Source organism: Neomonachus schauinslandi, chromosome 6 (genome assembly GCF_002201575.2).
Source record: "Neomonachus schauinslandi chromosome 6, ASM220157v2, whole genome shotgun sequence".
Lineage (NCBI taxonomy): Eukaryota > Metazoa > Chordata > Mammalia > Carnivora > Phocidae > Neomonachus > Neomonachus schauinslandi.
This window is the reverse complement of record NC_058408.1, coordinates 54,233,600-54,246,421: the sequence shown is the minus strand read 5'-3', so window position 1 is coordinate 54,246,421 and position 12,822 is coordinate 54,233,600. Positions and strand designations below refer to the sequence as shown.

General features: G+C 39.0%; 1 protein-coding gene across 4 annotated transcripts in view; it reads left to right on the top strand.

The window, feature by feature from the left end:
- DNM3 (dynamin 3) overlaps positions 1-12,822 on the top strand; it is a 576,371-nt gene that overhangs the window by 222,794 nt on the left and 340,755 nt on the right. For all 4 annotated transcript variants that reach the window (XM_021682631.1, XM_021682630.1, XM_021682632.1 and 1 more), the window contains exon 10: positions 1,278-1,416. In XM_021682631.1, the coding sequence (XP_021538306.1) occupies positions 1,278-1,416 (139 nt within the window). The remainder of the gene's footprint in view (positions 1-1,277; positions 1,417-12,822) is intronic.

The following is a 12,822-nucleotide window of genomic DNA, read 5'->3' as shown; positions in this document are numbered from 1 at the left end:
AAGGCAAGCTGGAGGAAGTGGTTGCTTTTGATCTGGGCTTTGAAGCGCAGGTGGGACTTGGACAGGCTGAAAGTGTGGGGAGGGCAAAGTGAACCTCATGGACAGAGGCAAAGACAGAAAACGTTAGTATGAGTGTGTTTGTGGAAAGGCCAATGGTTGGGTTTGGCTGAAACACAGGGTGCATGAAAGGGAGGAGGCAAATAACTGGAACGGAAGATTAGGGTCAGGCAGGGAAATTTTTAATGTTAGACCAAATAGTGTGGATTTTATTCTGCATCCAATGTGGAGAAACTTCAAGTTATAATATAGTATGATCACTACAGTTAGAAAGAGAGGTGGGCATAGGGTGCTAAAGTAAATGATTAGAAGGGACCAGAATAAAGCTGCTGTAAGGGAACTGTGGAAGAAATTTCCCAAGAGAAGCACCGCAGAATTGAGTGGAGAAGTTAATCAAAGAAGGAGAAGTGAGAAGAGGGAGGGAGAAGGGCCTGGGGATGGGGAGGGTGAAACACCAGCATCTGGCACCTGCAGGGCTTTGGGTGTGATGATACTTGGGGTTCATGGTCCCTCTTATGGTAGCTTTTTTCCACTGGCCTTTTATTTAGATGTAATCATTTTTTCACTTTTTACCACATAAACACACACACACACACACACCTGCTTTCCTGAGCTCCTGCCCAGCATGGGAAAAGCATTGTTATGACACCAATTTGAATTAATTCTAGCCAAGTGAAAAGATACCTGCTATTTTGGTTATCATTTGTTATTTTTGTAAACTCACAATTTAGGCATCCTGGGTCCCAGGCTAGTCCCACTTACTTGTCTTCCTTTTCCTCTAGCACCCCAGGACCTTCCTTTTCCTCTAGCACCTGGGAACCACTGACTACTTTAGACAGAGAAATGGAAATTTAGGACATCATTTTTATTGTAGCATTGCTGTTTACTGCTGTGACGTGAGATAAGATGAATTACAGTTAAACATTAGTTACAGGTCATATTATTCCAGTCCATGAAAACATTTTGGGAACTGTTTTTAGGTAATGCTAATCATCTATAGAATGAAATTCATTATGAAATAGTAGTAGTGAAGATATCATAATTTGTACATTTGTAATAAAAAACGATACTGTTGATAGAATAAATCACTATGTAACTTTTAAACTTGGGTATTACATGCTTGCTTTAGGTGGCATGTCAATTAAAACCTTTTTCAAAAAAGTATTGGATAATACTTAATTTAAAAAAATTTTATGTCCTGCTTTCTTTCTTATATTCAGGACAGGGTTGTTTACTCCAGACATGGCATTTGAAGCGATAGTCAAAAAACAAATAGTAAAGCTGAAAGGACCTTCCTTGAAGAGTGTAGATCTGGTCATACAAGAATTAATCAACACTGTCAAGAAGTGTACCAAAAAAGTAAGTTTGAATTATTTAACTTTCCAACAATTAACTTTTTGGTTTACCCATCTTTCCTACCCTGCCACATGCCTCTCTTTCCCTGACCCCTCACTTTGTTGTAAAAGGTAGTATGTTTGCCCCAGGGGAAGGATTGTGAAAAGTATTGAGTGGGAGTTGCTTTCGTGGTAGATGGGCAGGGATATTGTCTTCTATCACTCAGTGCCAAATAGGGTTGCTTAAACCAGAAAGAGTATATTTTAATCAGCTGTTTTTTTCCTTATTGTCTTAAGCAGGTAAATATCACTTTAGAACAATTAGGTGAATGCCCTCAACTAATTTTTCTTATGGTGTATGGATGGGGATAATTGTCAGGGGGAGGGAATCATTGACATTGTGTATATCAGTAACAAAAATTACTCTAAATTTTATTTATTTATTTATTTATTTATTTATTTATTTATTTATTTATTTTAAAGATTTTACTTATTTATTTGACAGAGAGAGACACAGCGAGAGAGAGAGCACAAGCAGGGGGAGTGGGAGAGGGAGAAGCAGGCTTCCCGTGGAGCAGGGAGCCCGATGCGGGGCTCGATCCCAGGACCCCGGGATCATGACCTGAGCCGAAGGCAGACGCTTAACAACTGAGCCACCCAGGCGCCCGAAAAATTACTCTAAATTTTAAATGAGTTCCATTTGAACCCAGGTTCAAATGTGGTCCCATTTTGGGAAGCAGCAGTTAGTGTAGTAATAAAGACCCCAGGCTCTGAGGTCCAGTTACCTAGATTCAAATCCTGGCTCTGCTACTTACTTTCTGTGTGACCTTGAGTATCATACTTAATCCCTTATAGTCTTTTAAATTTCTTTGTGAAAAGAAGATGATAATAATAACAATACTACCTCTGTGAGAATTAAGCATGATGATACCTCAAACCCATGGGGCACTTAACACATTGATTAACCATAGCAAGTGCTCAGGAACTGGTTACTAGTCTATAAATGGCCATTTTAGTAGCACCCAGTACTCTCTACTTTGTGGTATTTGTTGAATCTATGATGTAGAGTAGTGGGAGAGAGATTTCCCCTGTGGGGGACTCCTCACTGAGGAACATAGAGGAATTGTGCTGGATTCCATCCATTCTATGGGCGCATGAAAGGGATACCCTGTGTTAGAAACTGTAAGAAGGGAGTTAGTGATGATGTTTAGGGTAGGCCTAACCCCATGGCATTCAACACTGGTACTTATTTCTTGAAAGTATAGATTGTTCTGGTTTTGTAGGTTTTGTTACCCTTCCCTTTCTATATGGTTACTATGAGTAACCTCCCTGAAGAACCAGTGGGAAGAGAGACAGATAATGTAGATGAATATGAATTTGGTTTCCAGTTACCTGGCAGAAAAATTCAGACGAAGAAAGATGCTAAGTAGTGAAAGAGGAGAGCCAGCTAAATCCCTAGATGCCAATGCTAAAAGAAAAGGAGATAAGGGGGGAATAGCTTGGGGCCCAGAAGTGGCCCTGGAGCTTCAGACATTTTCTCTAGACCTCATATTATTCTTCTTCCTTATTCCTTAATGTCCTAGTTTCTTTCCTCCCAAATGAGAAAAGCCGTAAGAGTTAAGGGACTGAGGAAAGGGAAGAGGATGCACGTGGAGAAGAAAAAAACCGCAATCTCTACACCAGCTCTCCATTTGAAAACTTGAAGCCCATTGATAATACTTCACATTCCTATTTGTCCTTGCCTGTACCTCAGTGTGCGGTCACTCTTTCCACCTGTATAGTTAAAGTTCTCCTCATTGGCCACCTTGGAAGTGATGCTGAATTAGCTGATGCTGCCTTCTCTGTTAACCACATGGTCACTACCCTCAGCACATAGATGTTTCCAGCCAAAAGCTTCCCTTGAGATTGCCCATGTGCTTCTGTTCCCACCAGGAAAGCTATCTTTTTCCCAAGAGCCCATTGTGTTGTCCTTGTCCTCAAGCCTATTTAGCCAGTTGTATTTCTTATTTTAATCATGTCATAGAAATGAAGAGCAAATGAACTGATCAAACACAGAAAAGACTTTGAGTTTTGTTTCCATAAACACAGCTTTGGAAAGACTTGATAAACATTAGCTATAAAAGCTTTTCTGTTGACGGGAGGTGTAGGCAGGACAATGCTGAAAGAAGGTGGGGAGAGTTATAAAAATCTAGATGGGCTCTGCATTCAGATTATTTCACAAGTGTCTTCAGGTTCTCCCTCTGCTTTAAAGAAAGTCAAAGTGGAAATCATAGATGAAGGATGTGGTTTATGTAAGACAGAAGACGCATAACTCCAATCAACAGATCCATATGCAGAGAACAGGCCTTGGCCTTACATCAGAAGATTGGCACATGTGTGTACATTTATGTTTTAAGTTATATAGAGTGTTTATGGTATGTATGAATCTTTTTTTTTTTTTATCATTTCCCATTATATTCAACTTGCAGGAAAACCAACAGTCAGTCCTGATGGCATGGGAAGAGACAGCTTGTTCCTGGACACTTTTTTGGCTTCTATTCTTTTGCTGTCCACCCTTTGAACCTCCCTTTCCATTATACTCTCTGGATCAATGTAGTTGTATATTTGTACTGTCTTCTGAAAACACCGTATATTTTGTCTCAAATAAAACCTTGCTTTCTCCTTGAGATTATTGCTTATGCTGCTTCAGTCTTCACTGAAGAATACTTACTGGCTCAAACCTGAAGAATCTAAGGGCCTGCATCAGGCTTGACATCTGCCCACTTCTCCTTCTGTGGCTTCCAAACATTATGCCTTCAACATCCTGTAAAATTCTTCAGTAAAGGCCCCAATGGTACCAGCTCTGCTTTTCCCTTCTATTCACTGTCACTGTCACATCCTAGTCACTCCCTTGCATTTGTCAGGATATTTAGAACCTCACTTACATTTTTCCTCTTCATCCTAAATTCACCTTCAACTTGGATGATTTCAGTAGAGATCCATGTAGAGATCGTGTCCAACATCCAGTAGCTACTGTTCTTTGAGATCTTTGACTCCAGTGTCTCTCCATTCATTCCACACTGGTATGATACTTCCATGACCTCTTGTGGTCCTTATCATCATTGACGAATGTTCTACCAGGAGATCCTTCAGAAATTTCAAACTGTATATCTAAGGTTTTCAGAATTCTGATCACCCCTCCTAACTTCTTCAGGTTTTAAGTTAGAAAATCAGGAGAAAAGCTTAGAGGAGGATTGAAATTTAGTATCCAGTTTGCTGCTGATAAATCTAGATTGGAAAATGTGTCTGGGACTTGCTGCTCAAGTGGGAGCCTCCTGTTACTTCCTCTTCCAACAGTAAACCTTAAAGCCCACAGTGGTGGAGAGAGTTAGATGTGCACCCATAAGAAATACAGAGTATTTTGGCTTGCTTTACATCTGCGGGAATGTAAACCAGTAAAAGTCAGAGAGCCACATGTGAGCAGTAACTTAATGTGCCCACCCTACCCAACAGAGAGCTGAGGACTGATGCATATCAGGTTCTCACCATCTTACCAGTCAACATATCTTCCCTGTCCCCCTTTTTTCTGTGAGCTGGAAAAAATAATAGAATTTTCTTCCATAGGACTTCCCCAAGAGGGCAGAAGTGTTGAAGAAAGTTCCTACTTTATCAGTGAGGTGTGAAGGGTGCTGTGGAGGAGAAAGTGAGGGAACAGTCCTTCCCTATGCCTAATATTCTGTCACAAGCTCTTACCCTTCCAGTTCTCTCTCTTTTGTTCTCCCTATAACTACTCTCTGCTTATCAATTTCATTCTTATTTTAAGTAATGATTTCACAGAGAAAATAGGGGCCATAAATGGGAACAATAATTTCCCAATCTTACTGATATCCCCAACCCTGCTCCTCCTTCCCTCTGTCCCTGTTGAGGTGGTTTCCCTGACTGGGGCTGGGCTCCTATCTGTACTCTCACCTTCTTAAGGAACTTATTCTTTAGATTCTTCTATTTCTTAAATCATCACTTTCTCCATCACATTAAAAAAAAAATCTCTCCTAACTTAAAAGCAGTAACAACAATAACAAAAACCTATCTACTACCTTATTCTTCTTCTTTTCTTCATGTGAAACCTTTTTGGGAGAAAAGTAGTTTACACTTGCTGTCTTTATTTTCTTATCTCCAGTTAACTCGTAACTCTCTGAAATGTGGCTTCCACGCCACTACTCTATTGAGTAATTATGGTACAGGTCGACCAGAGACCTGATTGCCCAATGTAATGCGTACTCATTCCTGATGCTGTAGACCACTCTCTTTTTGAAGCTGACACCCCCTCTCGTGGCTTCTCTTCCATCTTTCTCATGATCCCTCCTCTGTCTCCTTTAAGAGTTTATCCACCTTTCCTGCTTCTGAACACCAGAGTCGCACAGAGCTTGCTCCTGGTTTCTTCTCTTCTTACTGTCCTTTCTCCCTGCCACATCATATCTGCCATAGCTCAGCTACCACTTAAAATGTTGTTGGTTCCCAAATCCATAGCTCCAGCTCAAGCCTCTCTACTAAAATGGTCTACTCCACAGTCTACTGCCATTGCTCTCTCCTAACTTATGGCCCTGAACAGTTTTTGGTTTTTTTTTTCTTAACTAAACTACTCCAGCGGCCTCCTAACTGATCTTTATACCTCCAGTCTAGCCACCATCAAATTCATCCTCCCCACTGCTGTCCAAGTGGCCCTTCTAAAATACGGACATGTATTTTGCCTGTTCCCTCAAAATTATGCAATGGCTCCTCATATCTTGAGAATAAGGTACAAATCATTTACAGTTGCTTTTAGTTTCACATGTGATCCCTGAATATACTTCTTTAGCTCCATCTATTGTCACTTTGTGCTTGCTTCAGCCATTCCAAGTGATTTGCGCCATCCTCATGGAATTTTCATGCCTTTACCATTCACACACGTGATTCTCTTTGTTTCGAATGTCTCCTTTTCCTCTTGTTTTCGCCTGCCATCCCCTTTCATTTTTTTATGATCCAGTTCAATCATCATTTACCTAAGAAATCTTCCTGTAGGGCCTCTGTGAGTCCTCTCCTAATCTCTCTCCTTACCCCCTTCTCAGTGCTTTAGTTGGCACCCTATGTTTCCTTCTATCACAGCATTTATGGTCCTACATTGTGGTTTGTTTGTAATTTATTTATTTAGGTGAATGTCTCCTCTTGTAGATTATAAGCTCCTTTAAAAAAAAAAAAAAGCTGTGTCTTTTATCTTTTTATTCTTGGCATCTAATGTAATGACTAACCCTACAGCAGAGGCATTCTATAAATACTTTTTAACAATTTAGATATTGTAAAGTTACCCTGATGCTAAAGAAATCTGTCTTGGTTTTAAAAGAATATTTTGGTCATTCCTTTTAAAATAATAAAATTTGAGCAGGTTTTCTTTTCTTTAATTTTCCTTATTTCTCATTTTGATGCTCTTGACTTTTGCCCTCATTATGTCTACCTCCAAGTTCTTTTACTTTAAAACTGGTCTAATTAAAATCTTTTGCAAAGCAAAATAATCTTAATTAAAGTTGATTATACCAGGACTTTATTACTTGACCCCTTTTGCACATGAGCCATCGAAAACGTGATTATGTAATTTATCGTCCAAAGTAGGACTCTTTTGAGATTGAAAGGGGAGCTATTAATACATTCATGGGAATAGTAGGAGGAAAGTAAGACTGCCCCAAGCAATCTGAAAGGCATAGTTACTCTAGCTGTATTGTGAATGTATATATACATATCCATGTATATTCTTTTTTTTTTTTTTTTTAAGATTTTATTTATTTATTTGAGAGAGAGAGCACATGAGAGGGGGGAGGGTCAGAGGGAGAAGCAGACTCCCCGCTGAGGAGGGAGCCCGATGCGGGACTCGATCCAGGGACTCCAGGATCATGACCTGAGCCGAAGGCAGTCACTTAACCAACTGAGCCACCCAGGCGCCCCATCCATGTATATTCTTAAAACAGTATTTTCATTTACAATATTTCTCATGTTGAGTGTCTTATGTGTAAAATATTTAATTTTTTCCCCTTAAGCCACATAAATAAATCTCAGTGAAAAACATGGGATTTATGTTTGTTCAAGTAACAAAACACAACGCTAGACTTCTAAGCTGGGGGAATGCAACTTTCTCGGATATTTTCTCACTGTTGTGTCTGGGGCACTGGGGGACAAGACAAGAACATTAGAGCTTTATGAGGTGTTTGGCTTCGCTCCAGGGACATGTCAATTTCAGAATTTTTCTGGTGGGCATCGGCTCTCAGCTGCTTTTCTTTACCCCCAGTTCTCCAGTGTACCGTCGCAGGGTCCTGAGGTTCTTTCAGGAAGCACTGAGAGGAACATCTTGTTTTTTAAACCACAGTTTAGCAACTGTGCCATTTATTGGCCTCTTGGGAAACCACATTCTTGGATTGCCATCATACCAATTAATTGATTTTTTTTTTTTTACCCTGCTCAGAAAAAGGAAAAAAAAAAGCTTTGCAAGGAAATAGAAAAGATTCCTTAGTTGGCTATTAGATATACAAGGAAAATTTTTCATTAAAAAGTGCTGTTAGAAGAAATGCTGAATTCTGTGGCATGTTAAGTGAGTAAATATCTTGCTCTGAGTACACATACTAATCAAGTGACTCTAAAGTCCTTAGCATGGCTTTTAAGGTCCTACATGATCTTACGCCTTCTCATCTCTAGGCTCCTCCCACTTTCCCTTTGGTCCATTCCAGCGACACTGGTCTCCTTGTTTCTTCAACAGGTCAAGGAGAGAAGATGGCAGGGCCTTTGTCCTTCTCATTCTCAATGTTGGAAATGCCCTGCCTCAAGGTATTTGTGTGGATCACATCCTTGCTTCTTTTCAAGTCTCTCCTCAAATGCCACCTAATCAGAGTCTTTCTATGACTTTTCTGTCTACAGTTATACACGCCTCCTTTCAAACACACATACACACACACACATACACATACACACACACATCACTCTTCATCGACTTACCAAACTTTGTTTTTCTTTGTGGCACATATGACCACATGAATTACACTATGTATGTTTTTTGTTTTTCTTGTTGGACAATAAAGGGACTTAGAGAATATAAGCTCCATGGGCGTAGGGACTTGATTTGTTCAACACTGTATTCACAGCCCTAAAACAGCCAGATTTTCAATGGTAATTATTGGATGAGTACTTGAAAGGATAAATGAATCATGTCTCATTGATGTGGTGGGTGATGATCGGTTTGACTGAAGTAGCCACTTGATTACCTTCCATGAAAGTCTGTAGGAGAATAGCTGCAAAGCATCCTGCTCAAGTAGGGCTTTCATTTAGGTCTGGATAGATCTGCTGTGGTTTCTACTCTGTACAAAAAGACTCGCATTTCCCCTCCTCTAACAGCTAGCTGTCCAGTCTAACAAACTGCTGTGTTTTGCATATAATAGATGCCTTACATAACTCAGGTTTCAAATCAGGCTGGTTATTAAAGTTTGAACCTTTCATCGGATATTATAGGGAATTCAGGTCTGGGACTTGGCTTTTAAGGGATAGGAATTTCACCTTTCTGTTACTGTTACTTGTTTTTAACCCTGACCCCCACTTTTTTATATTGAGCTATAATTGATATATAACATTATATTAGTTCCAGATGTATCACATAATGATTCAATATTTGCATATACTGTGAAATGATCACAATGGGCCTAGTTAGCATCCATCACCACACACAGTTACAGGACTGTTTTCTCGTGATGAGAACTTTAAAGATCAACTCTCAGCAACTTTCAAATATACAGTACAGTATTATTAACTATGGTCACCAAGCTGTACATGTGTTACACCCCCAGGACTTATTTATTTTATAACTGTAAGTTTGTACCTTTTGACACCCTTCGCCCATCTCACCCAGGGGCAACCACCAATCTGTTCTCAGTGTCTGAGCTCCATTGTTGTTACTGCTTCTTAGTTTCCAGAAGATTCTCTAAGTGTGATTATGCAGATTTGTCTTTCTCTGCCTGACGTTTCTCACTTAGCCTCTGCCCTCGAGGTCCATCCATGTTGTCACCAATGATGGGATTTCCTTCTTTTTAATGGCTGAATAATATTCCAGAATTTTCACCTTTTCATCTCATAATTCACTAAAGAATTAATGATCTTTATAATTCTTAATTTGTAATTTGTGCTGGCCTCCACTTTTCCCTTTACATTCTGTTTTGATTTTTCTTTTTAAACTGCTCATTAATATGTCTACCAGAGATAAACTTGGAAAGAAAGGAAACAAAAATCTGATTATTATCTTCGGGTGTTGTTTTGAGACAGTGTCAGCCCTACCGCTGACCTCCCATTTGGGTGTGCTCTGAATTACTTAGTGAGGCTGTCTCTTCTACCTTTCAGCTTTATTTCACCCAAGGTTGGAATTTTATTTTTATCCCTTAGCATTTGCCAACTGACACTAGAGTTCCCATTTCTCTGCTTAAAAGAAATGTTATGGTGGGAACCTACCAACATACCATACATGTTCTTCCATCGTATACTTTACCATTTGTAGAACATATTCAGGGTGTAGAGATTTGGGATTTGCCTGCTTGGAGAAGGAGGGCTAACATATTCTCTCTCCCTGACCACTTACCCAAGGCCGCCTCAATGGCCCTGGCTCCCTTCCCCTTCTACCATCTTCAGTTAGGTCTTCTGAGACTTCCCATACCACTCCTAAAATACAGAACACTCGATAAAAAATTTTCCCATTTACCCTTGTGCAATTTCTTGACCTTTTTATACTAGAATTGTTTCTCATCTTTGATCACCTTTGTAAATGTGAATGTTCTGTTTTTCCTTTTTTCATAATAAATGTGATTATTTCATAATAATAAATAAATGTGTTCTCATTTTCTGAATGAATCCAGCGTTATGCTTTCATAAATAAAGGATCACTAGGATTTGTGGGCAGGTTTTAATTTACAGAAATGGAATAAAATTATTGTATGCTTTAATGAGCAGTAAAATCATTATTCCTCCTCAGTTTGTAGTGAGTGGCCAGCATTGGAAGTTTATGGCTTTTGGATCAAAACAGAGCCCATACCTTTAGGTTAGCCAAACCAATCAACTCAAGTCATGTGCATAAAAAATTTTTGTTCTGGTCTTTGGTTTATTTTCTCGATTTATGTTTGGTATGGAACTATGAACAGATGGTACCTAATAACCTGAGTCTTTGCTTAAGGCAGTGAACTAGTTACTCTTGAAGGCGTGGAAATCTTGCCTCATCTTGTGTTTGTTCCAAGAGAAACGTAATAGCATGGCTCTCACGATCTGATTAATCAATGGTTAGTAACTTTTATAAGTGTATAATTTTGGTTTTATTGGCTAGAAAGGCCTTCAAGTGTTATTTTTTTTCCCCTAGGGAAAAATGTGGTCCATGCTTAGAAGTAAATTTTTATATTGAGGTGCCACCAAAATAATTAAACACTACCCTAAATAGCATTTAAAATATTGGCTTTTATTAAAACATTTTTTTGTATTAAAAAATATCTGATACTACTTTCACTCAGACCATAATTAAAAGTTTCTCTCAGAATTATATATTTAAATTAAATAAAATTATATTTATTTATATTTTATATAAAATTTATATTTTATATAAAATTAAATTAAATAAAATTATAATTAAAAATTATAAATTATATATTTAAATTAAAAAATTATATATATTGCTTCCTAACATCATATATATTGCATTCTTTCTACATTGAATATTCCTTATTACTTAAGAGTATTCAGTGTAATTTTAACAATAAGCTCTTTAGAAGTAATTTGTCATTTGGTCGATGTCCAGCTCTGTTTGGAAGCTTCACTATCATGATTTCAGCATCAAATCTTCTGAGGCCTTCTCAGAGCAGGTTTGGCCATTTATTTTTTTGTGTTTTCCCTTGATATTTATAAAATATTTCTCTCTGGTATGACAATTTATCTGTATAGTCAACCTGCCACTCAAGACTGTTTTTTTTTTCTTTTAAGATTTTATTTATTTATTTGACACAGAGAGAGAACAAGCAGGCAGAGCGGCAGGCAGAGGGAGAGGGAGAAGCAGGCTCTCCTCTGAGCAGGGAGCCCGACACAGGGCTGGATCCCAGGACTCTGGGATCACGACCTGAGCCCAAGGCAGCCACTTTAACTGACTGAGCCACCCAGGTGCCCCACAAGACTGGTTTTTAATATCAGGTAGTTTGACAAAAACTGAGCATCAAGCTGGCTTATGGCAGTTGCCCAATGAATCTTTGTTAAGTGAATGATGGTTGTGAAATGAATTTAGGAATATAAAATTAATATAATAACCAATAGCAAAATCTTAATTCCTTGATTCTATATAAATCAATTTCTAGAATATTTAAATAGTTAATAAGGGAATAAATGTCTAAAGATGGTGTCTTCTAGATCAGTATTATTTTGGTATACATGTTTACAATTTTGATGATTTTGACAAAATAAATATATTCTTAACAACTGCAGCCTTTCAGTTTGGTATTCAGAGCAAAAGAGATTGGAAATTTAATGGTTAAAAATAGTTGAGGAAACTGATTGTGCCTTAAAAAAGAGACAAGGAAGAGAGGCAAGGAATTGAACTGAGCAATCAGAGTCAAGTATTTTTTTCTTTTTATTTATTTATTTTATTTTTTATTTTTATTTTTTTAAAGATTTTATTTATTTATTTATTTGAGAGAGAGAATGAGAGAGAGAGAGAGAGAGAGAGAGAGAGAGGGGGAGGGTCAGAGGGAGAAGCAGACTCCCTGCCGAGCAGGGAGCCCGATGCGGAACTCGATCCCGGGACTCCAGGATCATGACCTGAGCCGAAGGCAGTCGCTTAACCAACTGAGCCACCCAGGCGCCCCTATTTTTTTCTTTTTAAAGATTTTATTTATCCATTTGACAGAGAGAAGCACAGCGAGAGAGGGAACACAAGCAAGGGGAGTGAGAGAGGGAGAAGCAGGCTTCCCATGGAGCAGGGAGCCGATGCAGGGCTCGATCCCAGGACCCTGGGATCATGACCTGAGCGAAAGGCAGATGCTTAACGACTGAGCCACCCAGGTGCCCAGAGTCAAGTATTTTTTAAAACAGAGAAAAGGGTTATGTAAACTGAGCAGGAATCCCACTGAATGAGCTAAGGAAATGAGTGGCAGGAAGCCTGATCAGAATAATTCAGAATGTGAGTGGGATGTTTGCCTTCTTCTTATATATATTGTGAGAAGAATTGGGACTGGAGTGTTGCATTTGAGAGCCAGCAATTCAAGCCAACATTTTGGTTCTAAACACTTCTATAGTCTTTCCAGACCAACCAGCTAGATAGAAGCTATACCAGCTGCATTACTGCCTTTCAGCAATGCCTAGGCCCTGTTATTAGCATCCCCTTCAGTATTTCTCTTCCTTTGCCTCCGTGGGGGGGGGGGGGGGG